General features: G+C 41.4%; 1 protein-coding gene across 1 annotated transcript in view; it reads left to right on the top strand.

Annotated features, from left to right (window-relative positions):
* nf2 (neurofibromin 2) overlaps nucleotides 1-17081 on the top strand; it is a 42349-nt gene extending 25268 nt beyond the window's left edge. The window contains exons 7-16 of the mRNA XM_023958214.1: nucleotides 2537-2612; nucleotides 3027-3161; nucleotides 4307-4381; nucleotides 4545-4658; nucleotides 6437-6559; nucleotides 7658-7875; nucleotides 8821-8926; nucleotides 11090-11208; nucleotides 11747-11906; nucleotides 16201-17081. Of these exons, the coding sequence (XP_023813982.1) occupies nucleotides 2537-2612; nucleotides 3027-3161; nucleotides 4307-4381; nucleotides 4545-4658; nucleotides 6437-6559; nucleotides 7658-7875; nucleotides 8821-8926; nucleotides 11090-11208; nucleotides 11747-11906; nucleotides 16201-16251 (1177 nt within the window). The 3' untranslated portion in view covers nucleotides 16252-17081. The remainder of the gene's footprint in view (nucleotides 1-2536; nucleotides 2613-3026; nucleotides 3162-4306; nucleotides 4382-4544; nucleotides 4659-6436; nucleotides 6560-7657; nucleotides 7876-8820; nucleotides 8927-11089; nucleotides 11209-11746; nucleotides 11907-16200) is intronic.
* Nucleotides 17082-19163: the final 2082 nt, after the last annotated feature.

The raw sequence follows: 19163 nt of genomic DNA, 5'->3' as shown, positions 1-19163 counted from the left end.
ATCTTAGTCACAACTGCCCTTAGGAGTGGATATGGGTTGTCTTAGGGTGAGGAACCTGTACGGGGCACACAGGTGGCTCGTACGAAAAATCAAGGTCGTAGAGCGTTTGGTGAGCCCGTAGAGAGATTATGTTCGTATTTTCTAGATACCCCTAGATACATATCATACATCGCCAGACTCTTGCCAATACACACCTCCAGTAGACATCCTACAGTCACTTGCATATCCTGTGCACACTCTTGGCTTGCGTCATTTTTGCACCGTCAATGTCAGTGCAGGTGTAAAGACACCGTACGTCAGCATCATCCGTACATCATAAGTGCCTGAAACTTCCATTATCCTTACAAATACTAAATGATATACTTGCCACACACATGACAATGGTACGTTCCATTTTCATGACATCTCTTGAGTTGACCGTACGAGCCTCAAGGGAACTGCAAGACACTTCAGCACTCCCTTTAAGATGCAGCTGATCCTCTCTGCGACCCTCCATGGGCCCTGGCAACCCAAAAACCCGCAGCATGTGACTTAAGGTTTAGCGCTTGAATGAGTAGACTGTCAGCAATCCTTTTATCATTGGCTAGTGTACAGTAGGTGACATTGTTCCGTCAAATCCACATAGCTTCCCTACTCCCAACAGCTTCTCCCTATCCCTATATTTATCCCTCCAAGTGGAAAGATATGGAAAAAATAATGCCTTCAGATTCAGACGTTACGACCACTCGAAGATGTTATCAATAGCCGCTGGTCATCTACGCTAGTAAAAAAAAACATGTATTTTTCGAGCCCTGGCAGCTACGCACTAGGATTCAAGAATTCAAGGATTCAAAGGGGTTTATGGTCATATGTACAGTAAGGAAACTGGTTTCCCAGTACAATGAGATGCTTACTTTGCTGTTCACTCTGAATGCCATAAGGTTAAATGTTAAACAAAAGATAGGGTAGGGTATATACAGGATATCTGAAACATTCACACAAAATATAAAATATATAGTCATTTACCACTAGGCAAATTACTATACCTAGTCAGCTAAGAATAACTGTGCAAAAGAGAGTTAATTACCCCGGAAAATACATGGGTTTTATAACTTTTGAAAGATTACATTTAGGTGTATACGTCTATGCTATAGGGCACACCTATGTCAAGAAATGCATATCTCCTCCGCGCCACACGGGCCAGCTTACCAGTAGAGGGATACCCAGCAGTAACTCACTACTGCTCATCCTTAAAAATAAAACACTTTCAGACACCACTACAGCTTCAAATGCCCCTGCAATTGGAGCAATAGGGAGAAACTGTAGGGGTAGGGAGGCAATTTGGATTCAGCTTTGGTGTATTAATTGCTTCAGATATGGTGATCACCAGTGGCCCCATTAATGCTGACTTACAACATAGAGCTAAAATCATTGGTATTTTGCAACACCTAAAAAATGTTCCCACATTAACCCAGAAAAAGCTGCTAAAACCTTTTAAAGGCTGCAGCTGGCATTATTATCTGATGACGGCAGTAATTGAGAGCAATTATCAGATCCAGCTCAAATCAGAGGTGATGGAAACATGACACCTGGCATCTGTTGGCATGCTAATAGCTTTGAGCTGCTGCAGGAGTGAGTGCCATCTCACAACCATGATTAAAAACAAGTGTTTGCCAACCATTCCATGTCACACAGTCACTGGTACTGATGAGAGCGCAACCTGCAGCTAAAAAGACTCTTAACAGCCTGTATAGCAGCTGCACAAGCACTTCTGTTGGGCAGAGCAGTCCTCTCCAAAAGATAATACATTTCACTGTGCTCGCTAAATTCAGTGACTTTCCAAAGTCCCAATCAAATGAAGGGTACGTTTGATTTTCTGTTGTGTTTTGTTGTTTTTCATTTGAAGGTTAACCCTGCTGCTCTTAGAAATTGGAATTTGTAAATGGATGTAACCTTATGTGTCTGTTATTTTGGAGTGTTTCATTTCAAAACCCGAAAACTTAAAAAAACGAGCTTCCGTTTAGTTAACTGCTGCCTTTCTTTCTCTCTGGGATGGATAGAATTGATTCAACATGAATCAGAAATTCCTTCATTCCACTTTAACGTTAGAATGTAGTTAGTCGCCATCCAATCCTATTTAAAGTTGTTTTCCTGACACAAAGCTGTTTTTGCAGTGGAAACTCAGTTTAGTCTCTTTTTTTTCAAATGTGAACAACTTTCCAAAGTTTATTCATCAGCATCTCCCGATTATATATTTTTTTTAATTGTCTGGCATCAGATATGTTAATGACTTGTCTTTTTTTTGCTGACTTTACAACAAATCTGGCAACATTCTTTGAGAAAAGAGTTTTTTTTTTTAAAACCTTGGATACAGAATCTCATTTCTAAAGCATGTTAATGAGTTTTGTTTGTTGCTGTTGAGCTTTTGTGTGGTTTTTGAACCATTTCCTGTGTTTTTGTAGCATCAAATCAAAGGAAAAGGGACTGATTCCCTTTTTTCTCTCTCTGCTTCTTCTGTCCTTCTTTGGATCCATCTCTTCCTCTTTCTCTGAACCAGGGACCAAGCTGAGATGGAGTATTTAAAAATAGCTCAGGACCTGGACATGTATGGCGTCAATTATTTTTTAATCAAGGTAAACTTACGCTGCTTTCATATTCACTTAGAGAGGAAGCCAATATCGACGATTGGGAGGTGTGCCTGCTTTAGTAGCAATGTAATGATGTGCTAAGAATAGCAGTTTGACTCATCTGTTTTTCTCTTAGTTTAGTTCTGTCGTTGGGTAATGAATGAAAACATGGCTTCTGCTTGGCTCCTTGTTCATTCTGAGTCACTGCAAAACGTCTTATCAACTAAAACTCACTTGGGGGGGGGCTGCTCCAAGTGATTCACTGTTGTGAAATGGAGGAGCTCAGACTGCACAAGCAGCTGTTCAACTCACTTTTAGTAAACGGTTTAGACGAGCGGAGGCCCGGCAAAGTCAACTCTGTCAAACCGAGGTGCAAATGAATGTTGACTGATGGGAGGGGGGGGCTGTGATGTGGTCTAGAACAAAAAGGGAACGGACCTTCTTTTGGGAGTGGACGCCCTCGGCCTGCACATCTACGACCCCAACAACAAGCTGACGCCCAAGTGCTCCTTCCCCTGGAACGAGATCCGGAACATCTCCTACAGTGACAAGGAGGTGATGATGATGATCCGCACTTTCCTATTGTGTCCCTTTTGAAATTATACCATCAATATAGTTAGTTTCTTAAGAAATATGGTCTTGCTGTCAGAAGCTGTCATTCACTCATCCATCTTAGCTTACGGGTGGATGCGATTCCAACCTGTATGGGGAAATATGAAGATCATTGACCGCTCTGTGAATCTGTAGAGCCAAAATGTCCATGGACCTTTTTAGTAACACTTTATAATAAGATTCCTTGGTAATTTAGTTATTAGACATCAAAAAGTACTAGTAATGTGTTTACAAGCCTTTCATAAGTAATTTATTAGCTTTTATTTGAATTTATGAGACCTTATTAGGCTTTTTAAAAGCTTTATAAGACATTTATTAGGATTTTTGAGAGATTAAGGAAAATACATTTGATTTTTTAAAACATTTATAAGACATTTATTAACATTAGCAGGTGTCTTACAACAACTATTAACAAAAAAGCCACTTAATTTTTAGTTATCAATGACTTACAAGGACAAGAGGAGGAGCTGCAAAACAATGACCCAACTATGATGAAGCACATCTATATTAATTAATTACTCATGAGTGATTTATTAATGCTAAATAATGTCCTATAAATGTCTCATAAAGGCTTATTATCACATTACTAACTAGATTATAAGGAATCTTATAAAGAGATACCCATTTTTTAATAGGCGTGCTGCAGGCGACATGTCACAGTGAACATTTAAACAACACAAAGGTTGAAGTAGGTGAGACGTAGATGTGTCGTTCAGGTTTTAAATTTTTTTATCCTCCCAAATCCTGCAATTTGGGGGGTGTTTTGAAAGAAGCACATGTAGAATATTTAGAAAAAAATTACAAAATGATTGTTATCTTAGTATTCAGATTAATGTGGCATCAAAAAGGTTTTTAATCAACCATTTTTTATTGTTCAGATCAAATGGAATGATTCTGAATGTCTTCTGGCCGTTGCATTTATTCATCACTGCAGCTTGGTGTTATAAAACGTCCTGAGAGTTCTTTAGGGGTCACACTTTTTCACAGAATAACAAAAAAGGAGTACTGATTTTCTTGTTTTTAAATTCTCACGTTCTGATGGATATTAAAAACACTGTTCTCATGGTTTCTGTTTGTTTTTTTTTTAGTTTACAATCAAACCTCTGGACAAGAAGACCAATGTTTTTAAGTTTAACTCTTCCAGGCTAAGAGTCAACAAGCTGGTGAGTTCTACTTACATATATTTTATTTACAACTTGAAAAAAATGAACCATAATCACTTATTACTATTAATACTTTACTTTTCATAGCTAAATATGCCAAAAGTACTATTAGGAAAAAGTAAATGTACAGCAGGATGAAATGCCTTTTTTTTGTCTTGTCCAGATTCTCCAACTGTGTATAGGTAACCACGACCTTTTCATGCGCCGGCGACGGGTAGATTCCCTGGAGGTCCAGCAGATGAAGGCTCAGGCCAGAGAGGAGAGGGCCAGGAAACAGGTTAGCGATCTGAAGTTCTGTAAATAAACAGTATAGACATGAAGCTATAATGCTGCGGTCACACTGGACGCGATTTTTGCGACAGGGCGTCGTGTTTCAATGTTAAGTCAATGTATAGACGGACCTGCGGCGCGATTTGGGTTAGCGTTGACGCGTCAATCATGGCCACATGGCTGCTTGATGCAAAGATTTTCGTCCTGAACTTTGTTTACTGTTGGGCGAAGGCGGGATACACCCTGGACAGGTCGGCAGTGAACATGCCCGCTACGATGGCGCCTGAGGTCCGGCTGGAGCCTGGGCGGCCGTGTTTGTTAGCTCCAGGGTGCATCCTGCCTTTGCCCAACAGTAACTAGGACATTCTCTGGCGACTCGGCGTAGCGAGCGAGAGAGCAGCAGAAGAGGTTCGAGTGCCCAGGGTCGAGCCGTTGGACCCTGGGCAGCGGTGGTTGGCCTGGGCAGGTGCTGTCATAGCGGCCACGATCACTCCAGCTCCATGGGCTTAAGATGTTTTTATTATTTTGATCGTGACAAAGGTAAAAAAAACTCACCAGTTTTATTTAGATTTTTCCCCCAGCAGGTTAATGCCTAAACTGGGCAACAGACAGGCAGAAGTAACGTTTGAAACGGCTGTAACCCAGGCACAGCTCTCGCTGCAGGAGGGAAGCTCATCGAGGCTGAAGGATCTGGTGAACCCAGACACGGCGACTAGCTCGCCGGTGCCCCTGTAGAGCTCTCCAGAACATATAAACCCAAGCTACTCGCTCAACATCAACCATGTTTTCTGTGGCGTGGCAACGCATGAGGTCCAGATATACGCTGGCGGATGCTCCGCGGCGTGAAGTTTTACGCATGTGAGCGACATCGGGAGCATTTTGGGCAGGCAACTCGAGCAGTGCGTTTTAACTGGTTATTCCTCACTAGGGCAGTTCAGTTCAGTCAGCTCACCTGTTCAGCGTCCTATTTAATTCCAGGCATGCGTGTCCATTCCTTCTCTTCCTTTAATGCAAGCGTTGCGTTCGTCACACCCCCCCCCCCCCCTCCTCCCCGGCTTCCACCTGTGAGCTCCGTTAGGGGTAGTTTATTACCCAAAAGTTTTCTATGGAGATATGGTCTTATGTCATTGGACGGAGCCTTATGCCAAACTAAAGGAATGTGGAAATAAAGAAAAGTCTTTCTTTACTGCATGAGTTGTCTGACTGAAGTCAAAAGAGTCGTGGGGTGGGAATGCAGCATAAAACTTTCTCCACTGGTATATGAAATTCAGATTTTATATTTTTACAAACAGTAAAAGGGGAGAACAATAAAAAAAATGAATGTAATTAAATTTGATTAAAGAACAGATGCAAACAGCACACATTTAGGAATGCATCTGCCACTGTGGTCCTTAGAAATAGCAGGTCCGAGCAATAAATCCCAAATTACTGAGTTCTTAATCTAAGTTTATCTGAGAGCAAACCTTTAAAACATTTTAGTGTCAGAAGTCTGTGAATTCTTTGCAGCACCAAAAACCTCTCCCGGTTTTTTGTTTTTTTCTTTGCACATCAGTTTTGTGTTTTTTGTTTGTCATTGCAGTGTGACAGTATTCGATTGCATCACAACTAAATTGGATTCTGTGCAACAAGCTGAAAACACAAACTTCTGAATGAATTAACGAATGTGGCTAAAATTGTATTTAGTTTACATTTGTACAAATTTAGGACAAAACACTTCAAAAACAGCAAACACGATTTCTGTTTTCTTTTTCTGCGTCTCTGACCTTTTTTACCGTCTTTCATCAGGTGGAGAGGCAGCGTCTGCAAAGGGAGAAGCAGCTGCGAGAAGAAGCAGAAAGAGCGAGAGACGAGCTGGAGAGGAGGCTGGTCCAGCTGCAGGATGAAGCTCACATGGCCAACGAGGCGCTGGTACGACCCTCAGGGCTTCACAGCCTGAAGTCAAACTTTGAAACTCATCACAGCAATCGATCTGCAGCCAAAGTCAGTTTTGTTTTACCTTTACAGAAAATTAAAAACCTAAAATAAACAAGCAATCTGGATAATCGTGCCTACATTAAAGGCATCCAAACAAGAAGGAATGCTGAATTTGTCAAAAGATTGGTTTTATTTTCCAACTTACAAAGTTTTTGTTTTTGTCTAATAATCTGCAGATCTTTAGAAAAGTGTTCAGAGCATTCAGAGTTTTCTATAAAAAAGTACGACATATTTTAAGGTTGATTTGGATGCTTAATCCCTACACTTCATTTTTGGTTTTTGTTGACCTTTGACCTCAGGAAGAGGCTGACATCTAGAATAACATTTAAAAAAATTCACTTCTCGGCACACCTACAAATTTAACATCTGAAGATTTTGATGGATCTATTGCCTCCTAACTCTCCAATCGTCATTTGGAGTCTACCTGATAAGTTGAACATTTTGATCCGTGGCAAGCTTGTGGAAGCGGCGTTTGCACATTTTTCGCCTAATTATTGTTAACATTTAATACACAAATCGTTGGCCCAAGCTGAGTAAAACAAATTGTCATACTGACATATTGGGAATGTGGGCGTTGTCAGCAAAACACGTCTGTTGCTAAGTAAATCCAAAAAGTAACTGTTGTTGTTTCTTCTAAGACTTATATTGACCTGTTCGTCCCCCCCAGGTGAGAAACAAATTCAGTGGTTCCTACGGAGATTTTTTCATGAATTTGGGGAGGGCGGTTAGCCGCTGCTCAGCCTGTAGAGATTGGTTGAGAGGGAGGTGGGGAGGGCGGGTCTGTGGGCCAAGTTTGTGAAAGAATAACCAATCATTTAACTTACATTTTTTATCAAGCTGAAGATTGTAAAGCTAACACAGTATTTATGTATGTTATTATAGTTTACTATGCATAGTTCATGCTCCACACGTTTGGCAGTTTTCTTCTCTTTTTTCTGAACACCCAATTGTCCACCTTTAGTCATCTTCTTCTCTTGTAGTCATCTGAAAGTTTTCTTGTCCCTTTTCCGTCCTCCTGCCGCTCCCCTCCAGTTGCGCTCAGAGCAGACGGCGGACCTGCTGGCGGAAAAGGCTCAGATTGCAGAAGAGGAGGCGAAGCTGCTGGCCCAGAAAGCCGCTGAGGCTGAGGCAGAGATGCAGCGCATCAAGGTGACCGCCATGCGCGGCCAGGAGGAGCGGCGGCTGATGGAGCAGAAGATGCTGGAAGCGGAGATGCTTGCACTCACAATGGCGGAGGAGTCAGAAAGAAGGTGAAGAGAGAAGAGGACTGTGCCATCTGTGCTGCTGAGAGGCATGATGTGTTTGGGCCTTGGCAGATTTTGTGGCTTTGTAGCTGCTGGAGTCAGCACAAACAGTGAAGTTTCTCCCAAAAAAAAGTTTGCCAAATGTTTGTGAAATACTTTTGATTGCTGCATTGATGCAGAGAGAGCTAAGGCAGAAGCTTGTGGATCCTATCATTATCCTCCTACAGGTACCGCTTCTGAAAGGAGCTTCTGCAGCTTATCTGACATTTTCCTTTAGAGATGAGGTTGGAATTTCAGCCTGAGTGGAGTTTTTACTTTTCCATTTGGCAAAAGGATCAAATTTTAAGACCCACACCGATAAAAATCATGTTTTTGTGGCATTTTTGGAGGACATTTCTTAAGAAATTTCAGCTAAAAATCAGTATTTCTTCATACAAATGCTGTGAATCAAGAGCAGACGGGGAAAAAAAAGCTGTTTGAAACAATTGTATTTGACGCCATTTTTGTATGTAAGCAACATTAGCTCCTCCCACCCCCAACCATGTTCATGTCAGGTTGGGTGTGAGAGGGGGAGTCAGCTAGCGGGAGAGCAGGTAATCGGAGAGCTTATTTATTTTTAATTTACAAAGCCCATTTTTCACATGTATGATCTGGTTTTTGCTTCCCTTTAACATGATCCCGATGATCCATATAATTACTTCTTTTCCTCTGTAAATTGGGTTGTTTCTTTTTTTCATCTTCAACTAAAACTATGTGTGACATCACTTCACAGCAGTCATTTTTAAACTGCGCTGGCTTCAAACTGCCCCTCAAACGGAGCACTTTAAAGGCAGGACAAATTGTAATTAGCACTCTACAACGGTTTAAGACGCAGTTTAGGTAGTTTGTCTGCCTTGTAAAGAAAGCCCAGGAGGGGAATTAGCACAAACCTGTTCTTGTCTGTTTCTGCAGGGCTAAAGAGGCCGAGCAGCTGAAGCAGGACCTTCAGGAAGCCAGAGATTCTGAGCGCAGAGCGAAGAACAAGCTGCTGGAGATAACCAGCAAGGCCGCATACGTGGTAACTGTCAAGAACTCTTTAACACGCAAGCTAGCTAGCTTCTTCCTGTCCTGGATGCGATCTGAATTACAAACCGTTTTAACTTTTAAAATGAAAACACATTAGAGCACAAATATCTATTCAAACGCACGACATCCATGGGGGTAAATGAGAACATTCTCATCGGAACCTTACTTTTAAAATCAGCTTAACTGTTTTTCTTTTGTTGGAATTGCAGCAGGGGGGGGGGGGTCACAAACAAATTTGTTGTTTCACCCTGACCGTGAAATATGGAGAGATGGTTTCCATAAAGCAGCACGATCACCCCTGAAGCGTCCTCTAAAATGTCTAGAGGACACAAACTCAGAGAAATTCAGAGAATTTGCTGGAGTTTTTGCACAGACCTTCCCCTTTCTCTGAATTGGTGTGGCCTTAAAGAGAAGTGCTCCTTTTTGAGTGGAAGATGGCACTAATGAGCAGTTAATGTGTCAGGAAGCAATCAGGTGTTCAGTAGTTTTGGACATCAGTTGAGAGATGTTGCAGAAACTTTAAAGACTTTTTAAGTGGTTTTAGGGGAACATGTCTTCTCTGGGAAAGCTGTCGTGTCACACCTGTGGAGCCTCCTCAATCGTCCCGTCATGAACTTTAGCCTTTGACCTGAAAAGCTCTCTTGGAATTTGCTGACCGTTGCACGCTCTGGCCTTATTCTGAACCTGGGAAGATTGAGAACTGCTTTTACCGTTCAGAACTCTGGAATCTGCCTCACTGTTGGATGGGGGCCTCCACATTGTTTGGAGTTGACCTTCCAACCCTTCGCAGATAGATAGAAAGCAATGCTAGCTGTCTTCCCCCCCACAATCATTCCCGTATGGCTTTTTAAATGTTGAGAAAAAAAGTTCTGCTTTGTAGGAGAATCGACACCATCCGATCAATATTTAAAGTGTCATCTGTTCAACTTTTTTTTCATGTTAATGGAGAACTTGTTTGTCACCATATTTGGCATAACATGAGCAGACTAAATGGAAAAAAAATCTTTACAGACAAAAAGACATCATTTAGAAAAGGAAATATTTCTCAACAAAATCCTCTGTCCCCTTCTTGGCATATGGTGAATGCAATGGATGGGACTGTAGTTTGCTGTAACTGCACTGGCCAGCAGTTTTATGTATACTGCCAAAAACCCTTCACCACTGACAGTCTCTGCAGCCCTGCAATACTCGGATCCGGAGACACTTGCATAAGAACAGGCAGTGCATAAGGCCGCCCACGCAGAAAGGCCGACCTGTTAGGAACCCACACACTGCACTATGCCAGCACACGTGCACAAGAGGATTCTGGGATGATGGCCGTTGAGGGAGGAAAACCAGCAGTGTGCAGAATATTAAAGATTCACTGCGGTTTTGATTGTCTTCAGATTTGCCTCGTATTACTTGTTCTAGTTCTAGTTCTAGGTGATAAGTATATGTTGAAGACACTGTAGCCACGTCTAAAGAGACCCTGTTCACTTTTGTCTTTGCTCGTGTTTTTTTAGTAGACTAATGCCTCGTTTCCACTGAGCAGTCCAGAACTTTGCCAACAACATTTTGCCTGGTGCACATGCATGAGCCGCTGCACAGCTTCACTGTTTCACTCGTGCTTTTCTGAGCCGCTACAAAGCACAGCAATCCGCGTTTTCATACGATACTGGCAGCAACATGGCACAGAGTGTCGTGTGTAGTGCACGTCTCATAACAACAAAACCAGCTGCCTCTCGCTGAGATCTTGCAGTTGTGTGTGGTGTAGAGCTGCTCCAAGAGCTCAGTGTGCTCTGCTGCCAACTAGCAGTCAGGAGTTTAAGTGGAAAACAAGAGTCTGACGCTGAAGGACAATCATAAATAAATAGATAAATATCGTTCTGACAGCATTTGATATCTATACAAATATATCCTAAGGAAATATAACAATACATTGCCGGATCGATTTTTTCCCACACCCCCACTAAAAACACGAATGCAAGTTTAAAGTGTTGAATTTTTAATCATTTAAAAGTCTAAAATCTGAGTCTTTTAGTTTTTGTTTGCAGGTTTCGCATATTTTTTCTATATTTTGTCCTTATCTCAGTCTCAGTCTATGTTGTTTTTCCTATGATAACCTTTATCCTCACTTAATGCCCACAAGGATCACGTCCGTCTGTGTTCATTCTAGCCTCCCAGCCATCCAGCTGACAACCTGCCGGGAGACCTGAGCTTCAGCAGAGAGAACCTCAGCTTCGACTTTAAAGACACCGACATGAAGCGCCTCTCCATGGAGATTGAGAAGGAGAAGTGAGTCGTTTTTAGATCCTGTCCATCCTCCTCATTGTTTTTGGGTTTTGGTAAAACAAAACAAACCAACTAATGATCAGAAACCATTAAAGAGTCTGAAATGTACCTAATAGCTGTGGGTCACGGCCTTTAGGCTCTGGCCTCGTGGCGTCTTGCAAATGAATTCACCTCAGAGCCGAGAGATTGACGGTGTCTCAGCTCTGGTCAAAGCATCACTCCAGGTGGAGGACAGGGTGGAAATCCTTGAATTGAAAGGCTTAAATATTAGTGAGATCGACTGAGAAGAAAGGCGGGAGATTGAGCTATTGGTTCAGAATGACGAGTGGCGTGAAGAGTGAAGCCAGAGCTGTTAGAAGTTCCTGGTAGCAAGTTTTAAATGATATACAGCTATGAACAGGATGTTTGGGTGCATGAAGGAAAGATCAGCTGAAACGATCAGTCACATGACCTCAGGGTCTTTGTTGTGAACCTGAATGCTGCTTCCCGTGAGCCCGGGCTACAGCAGGTACAGGTAACCTTCCGCCTGTCTCTGTTTCAGGGTGGAGTACATGGAGAAGAGCAAACATCTGCAGGAGCAGCTCAACGAACTGAAGACCGAGATCGAAAGTCTGAAGATGAAAGAGAGGGAGTCTCCTCTGGACATCATTCACAACCAGAACACAGAGCAGGGGACCAGCAAACACAGCAACTTCAAGAAGGTATGGCTTCTGGCTGAGCTAGCCCCCCATGTTCACACTTATCCCTCCCCCATGTGTTTACACAACGTCACAAAGCAATTAAAGAAAAAAGGCAGAGTTCACAAGTGAGTGTCTGCACTTACTTTAAATTCCTATCTGCTTGACAAAGACCTTAGTGCTGCACGTATCTGATCAAAAGACTCAAAGACTATGAGCAGAAAACAGCTGCTACAGATGAATACAATTAGGTTCCAATATTTACGTGACACAGCAGACCTAAACCACAAGGACCCCATTATTGTCGCAATTCTTCTTTCTTACTGCGCGTTTGAGAAAAATGTCATTCTTATCACATACTTTGGAGTTTTAATTTGATTTGAAATGTTTTATTTCAAGCAATCAATTAAGAATAATATACAAAACAATAAAATCAGCAGTTCTACAATCATACAATGACGGATCAAACGTAGGATAATTAGACATTAAATCAAAGATCGCTTGAAAGGAGGCGAACTTATATAATCCCTGTTCTACCATAACCATTTTATTACATGATTGATCGTCCGGTTCACAACTTTTATCAGACAGAATTAGGAATCCTAAGGTATCGATAAATCACACGACAAAGATGAATTACTGAATTATCACTTAACTATTTTAGAAATCAACTTGGCAAATGCAGATCGGTTATCCAAAATATATGCATATTAAATTCATTAGAAAAATCATGTACATGATTAAAAAATAATACTTTGTCAGAAAAATAGACATAACACTGTTTCAAAAATCTTCATAGCAAAAATTGATCGAGTATCAAGAGTTAAAAATATGTGCAAATTAAGTTTGGTTTGGGAAAAATCATGAATCCATTTTTGGAGCAAGTGAAGTAATATCATTTTTACCATCTCCAATAATTGATTAAGCAATTATTTTGGTCAAATATTCACCAGAATCTGAGCAGATCTTTTTCTATCTGGTGAAAAGAATTTTTTCAAAACTATGACATCACAGCAGACAAAAAAATGAATGCCGCCAAAAATATTTCAAAATTCACTATGAAAACCCAAACACACGTCTTTGGGGATATCAAAAGAAAGCTTTAAAATTATTATGGGATGGCAGCAGGACCTACAATCTGTGGCCGTTTAGTGGCAATTTGGACCATTTTCCACAATTTGATAAAAGACAACTTTTGTTCGTGTGATCTTTACAAAACTTCCACCAAGACAAATCTACAACCAAAGTCTTGTTGACCTTTGACCTCAGAAAGAGGGCGCCATCTTGAATAAAATAAAAAGAAAAACTCACCTTGAGTACCGTCTACACATTTAAACTCCTCCTAGGGGTTTCGATCCATGGCCTCCTAACTCCTCAAGCATCATCGAGAAGCTCCTTGAGGCAAAATGACCTTATAAGCACAACTGAATACGGTGTTTACTTTTGTTTTTTAATGGTAACATCACAGTCACATTGGATCTGTGTGTTGGACGCCTGTTTCTGATAACCAAGGTGAGATTTTCCAAAAGTCTGCCTGATTTTTTGCAAACTTTGGATTTTTCTCGTCTCTTGCTTTTTCCAGAGCTCATGGTGCTCATTTTGATCCACGGAAAGAGCAAAATATCTTTGTTTTAAATAAATGTCTTCACTCAGAAAGATTTCTGTCAAAGACACCGCAGTATTTTAAAATGTAGGTGAATCTAAAAGCTTTATGATCTTTCAATTTTAACTGTATAAAGTGTAAAATAATAAACCAGAGGAAACTTGCTTTAATTGTGTGAAATGAGTTTTAGATTTATGTCTGTGAGTGCAATAACCTTTAAAAATGTCAAAAGATTGGGTATAAAAATGACAAAAATCAAGCTTTTTACTTTTTTATTTCATTTCTTAGAATTTCTTTAATAAACGTGACAAATAAAAGGAGATATTGTGTTTCATTACACCTTTGTTAAAAGGTTTTACATGAAATTAGATGCTCCATTTTGGAGGAGAATCAGTTTCTTAGTCACTCAGTCCAGTTCTCACAGACATTCAATGGTTAAAATTAAGCTGATCGTCAACTTGAAAACCCCTCTAGTCTAGTTTTTCTCATTTTGCGGTTGTACTCAAAAGTGTTGGTTTTCTTAATCTAAGTAAATATTTATTTGTGCCAGACAAGGAGAAAAGAAGAAGGAAGAATGAAGTTAAATACTTTGTAGATGTGGGATTCAGAGAAGAATGAGATATGGGGGTAAAAGGTAGAATCAGGGAGGGCAGTCTGCTGCACATTCAGACATATTTAGGTTTCAGGGTTGATACCGAACATCCACTTCACACGCTCCAGTGCACATTCCCCTTCTCCCAAGTCCACCTGGAACACCTCCCAGCACCCAAACACAAGAGCTGCAGTCACTTTGTCAGCAAATCTGTCTTTAGTTGCAGAATCTCAGATCTAGGAAATTGTAATATTGAATATCTGGACTAGAGAGAAATGAAGGAGAAACGTATAGAAGAACTGAACTGTCTGCCCCCACAGCCAATAGAAGGTAATTACTTCATGTTACACAACAAAGTCTTCCTCTCTTATGGGTTTGAGTTTTCAGCAGTTCATCGTCAGCATTTTACCAAAACGTACACGGACGTCCAAACCCCCCCTTCACCGACCCTCTCAGAAACGTACATTTCTTTACACAGAGGCAGAAAGGTTTTTGAGGCGGTAATCTCTTTCATTGTGACGAGTCTGCGTTTGGCTGCAGAAAGGGTTAATTGGAGGGAATGAATCCAGCAGCAGCTCCTTCAGACCTGGGCAGGAAGGCAATTACAGGATCCGTCTGAAGCTGGCTTTGATCAGCTGCTCTCCGGTTTCAGTCTCTGCTGCAGAGAGCGAGCGGCGTCACCGCGGCGGCTTCTGTTTCATCTCACATCACAAACACAATGCAACACTTTTCTGGGATTTCCTTCAAGTGACAAAAATTTACCGCTCACAACTGCCTGACCTCCACACACCCACGACACAAACGAAAAGCCAAAGGAATAAAAGGCAGAAATAGAAAAACAAAAATAAATAAACCACATCGGATCAGCAGAATCACTTAAAGTTAAAAAAAAGATAAACACAAAATATCAATAGTTTAAAAAGTATGAATAGACAAAACAATGAAAATATCAAATAAATACATTTCAGGAAAAAAAAGGCAGATAAAAAGTTATTTAGGCATTTATATTAACAAAAACAAAAAATTCAATAAGGGAATCATTAGTTTTTCCCAGTTAGTTTTTCTTTTCATTCTGATCCCAAAGTTTTTCTTTTATTCTGAAATATTTTTATTTTTTTTATTTTCATGATTTTAAATTTAGTGAGTTAAATGTTGATAAAAATAGAAGCATTTGATCTTTCAATCCTCACAGTTTGAAAGGTCTGACATGTCAAACGCGGCTAAATCCAGACTTCACAACAAACTCTGGATTCTTCAATACAGCGTGGAGGGAATAAAAAAAATAAAGCCACAGCTTGAAGCACATAAACACAAACACACACAACCCAGCAGGAGAATTATCAGACCAGGTTTTCTCTGAGAGAGCGCCGACCATCCTGGAGCTGTCTTTTCAAGGAGCATTCAACTTCCTGCCGACCGTTTGTCCACAGAGATAACACGGGGGGGTCAGGCGGGAAGGCTGGTGGAGCGAGCAAACCATGAATTGTGTGTCAAAACTCCCATCAAGCTTTGCTCCCCCACATTCATGTCGTCCCGCTGCAGTTCTGGACTGAAGCACCAGATTGTTTTTCTTCCTTTTATTGCCAGTTTGACAAAATAAATGTACCCCCATCACATAAAAAACTCCCCAACATTTTCACGCACCTGGTATCAGGTGAAAAGGAGTCCCCCCCCCCCCCCCACGCACACACACACACACCACCACCACCAAAAAATTGATTACATCACAGCCTAAAAATGAATAGGACTGAGCCCAGAAAAGTGGCGTTCGCCTGTTGCTCCCTTAGTTTTTACAGTGATATTGTGAAAATTGAACACATGAATCCTATGACACACAATACGACCATAGTGGGAATGAAATGGGTTAACTAAATTTTACTTTTGCCAACTCCTCTAAGAATGACAGACCTGTTCGTCAGCCCCAGGCGACCTAAACATAAAATGGTTGCCATGGAGATAAAACCAACAGAAAAAAGTGGCAGACAGGGAGAGCCAGTGAGGGCGGGTCTTAAGGGGGGGGGGGGGGGGGGGGGGGGGGGGGGCAGAGCCAAACAACGCCGCTGTCGGCTTTGGTTGTAGCCGTTTTCCTGCTCGTCACAGCTTGTTGTCATTTTCCTTCCCAGCTGACACTACAGAGCACCAAGTCCAGGGTGGCCTTCTTTGAGGAACTTTGAACGACACAAATCCACGCCGTCGCCACGTTCCTTCACTTCACCTTCACCTGACAAACTGACACGGCGGCAGCCGTTTACGCACAACGCAGCGCCTTCCTGCTCCAAATGTGCCAGAAGCAGAGTGTGTGTTTGCAGCGTGAGATGACACACACTCCCCAGGAATAATTTGAGGTGATGGGATTTATTTATTAACGTCAAAGAATAGTTTGACTCTGTGAAGAAAAAGAGGAATAAAATGTTTCTGCTTTGCTGTGAGAATCTTCTGGAACAGTTAGGACCTCCTGTTGGTTTGAGGTGACCTACATTGTGCGAACTGAAAAGTTGGCGTTCAATAACACTAAACACACCCCAAAAATAACCTGCATTTAGAAATCGAAAGGTCAGTTTTTATGAGATGATCTGTGAAGGATGAGGCGGTTTCACTCGCCGTCTGCCTCTTTTTCTGCTGACATTTTTAGATCAAATGTGTTTTTAAGGGGACCTGAAGACTGATGTTTACTTCATGTTACATCTCTATACCAGTGAATTCAAGCACTGCACTCCGGACAAATGAGGAGAAATCCTTCATTTCTTTTTGTAAACTTGTTTTTTTTCTTAAACTCGTGAATAAATGTGTGTGTTTCCCTTAGAAAGCAATTTATTTTATGGCTTTTATAATGTGAAAAGATGTGTTGTTTTTGTTTGGTTTTTTTCCTCAGCATTTAACAGGGACGGTCATCAGTATTGGAATGAAACTCTGGCTGTAAAAACAGGAAATATTCACTGTTTTTACTCACAAGTGTAACAGAAACTCCTTTTCAGATGTAAAATAAAAAAACTCCTATGTTTGATTTGTGTTTTTTTTTGTCATTTCCAGAAGGATCTTTGTGTTATTGTGGCTCAGGAATGCCGCTTTGATGTTGAGCCTCCTTCACCCAAACAGAAACCCAATTACACCTTTGAAATGAATCGAGTGTTGCATAAGCCCCCTCCATCTCCCAGCACATCACAACCTCTGTCTGCTTGAGTGACAAGATATTAAAGTGTACGTTTGTGTGTTTGTGGGTGTGCGTTTCACTGTGTTCGCCCCTTGGACCTGCACACCTTGCGGTTCCTGGGGTCAGCGCAGACGGAGCGCCTCCTGCAACCACGTCTTCTCAGGCCGCTCTCGCTCGGTTTGTCAGTTTTGTGTCAGGGCTGGAAGTCACACGGGCGGCGGGGGCGGCAGAGGCGGCGGGCGGGATGACAGCATCCCTTTCACCCCGTCAGCGCTGTCCGCAGAGGGAGGAGACGGGAAGAATCGCATCTTTTGTCATCCGTCCGCTCTCAGGGGAGGACAGCTGACGTCAAGGCTGCATGTGATGTGACTCCACAAAACACTCACGTGGCAGCAGATTAAAAATGTCTGAGGAGCAGATGATGTTCAGTTTCCAGATCTAAATACTCGCAAACATTTAAAAAAACAAAAAACTGATCGACAAAGGCTCACATTATTTTAAAAGAAAATACTTTTGTTCTTTAAGCCTACCTTTTACATGAAATTAGGACCCCAACGATGCTAGGTACCAAGTCTTTACAGGATTCAGTAGAAAACAATTGAAGACATGTGATGTTTCACACAACAGCATCTTATCTGAGGTGTCACCTTAGTGCTTTAAGCTACCCAAAGGCCCCTGGACAGCCTTTGGGTAGCTTAAAAAGGTCCCTGGACAGTGTAAAGCTTAGGTTGCTGGACAGACGCCAGCCAGCCCACCTTTGCCACAAACACAGGTGGGGCCACAAAGGAAACCGCGAGAACAACCCATTCGGCCCCCACATTTTCTGCCCACTTGGCCTTGCTGGGTGTTTCTGCGGTAGGGACCTCGCCACCTTGGAGTCAGACGACGGTGATTGGTCTGAGTTAACACGTCTCTATAGCAACCGCTGTCGCCAATCAGGAGTGAGCACGTTCGAAGTCCACACCGCTTTTACTGAAAGCAGACTCGGGGGGGTGGGGTGGGGGGGGGGGTGTCAATCAAACGTTCCAAGGTGAGGCCAGCGGGCATCACATGTTTTTTTTTTCATTAAGGTTTCGGATTGGTAAGTTTATAACTTGACTAAACTTGTGATAAAGAAAAAAAATAATGAAAAAATAATGAAAAAATAAATAGAAATAGCAAAAAGATGTTAAGAAAAAGGTCTCAGAGGTAGAATGGTTATTCTGCCATGCTGTTATGTTTTATAATTTATTTTAAATTGAATGTCATGTTTGTTTGACTCAGAATGTAAGAAAGGTCTCATTAGCACGCAGAACAATTAACCTAATGATTTGGAAGGTTTTAGTTGAAATCCTAATGTTCATTTAGTTTTTTTTCTGCAACAAAATTAGAAAAAAAACAAACCAGGAACGTGTCTGACATCAGGCCCTTTACTCAGCTGGGTAGTAACAGGGATGTTTGTATTTTTGTGATTTTATTCTAGTCTAATAATAATAATTATTATGTCCTTGTTATGTTTCCAAAGTGTTAATTATGAGCTGAAGTCTCACTGAAGCATATCCAGAATACATTTGAATGAATGAATTTATTATTGACACAAATAGGTGTCTTCTATCTATCCCACCCAAAGATTCATGAAGAACCTTAGAGAAACATAAACTGTAGAAGGAACCTGTTCTAATAGCTTTAATAAAAAAAGAACATATTCAGTGCAGCTGTGTGACCACATTTGAACACTAAATTCAAACTGTTAAGCTTATCAAATACCTACTTTTCAACAAAAGCGTCTTTCTTCTGTCTCGTCTGCTGCATCCTTCCAGGAAACTTTCAGCTTCATGGACCAAACCGTCCATTGTCTATTTTATCTCCATCGTGGAATTTGTCGTCCTTGTTCGGGTTGTACTGGGACAAAATTTCATATGTCAGTGTAAGCTGTGCATATGACAATAAACCTCT

This window comes from Oryzias latipes, chromosome 9 (assembly GCF_002234675.1).
Source record: "Oryzias latipes chromosome 9, ASM223467v1".
In the NCBI taxonomy this organism is placed as follows: Eukaryota; Metazoa; Chordata; class Actinopteri; order Beloniformes; family Adrianichthyidae; genus Oryzias; species Oryzias latipes.
This window is presented reverse-complemented; position numbering and strand designations above follow the sequence as displayed.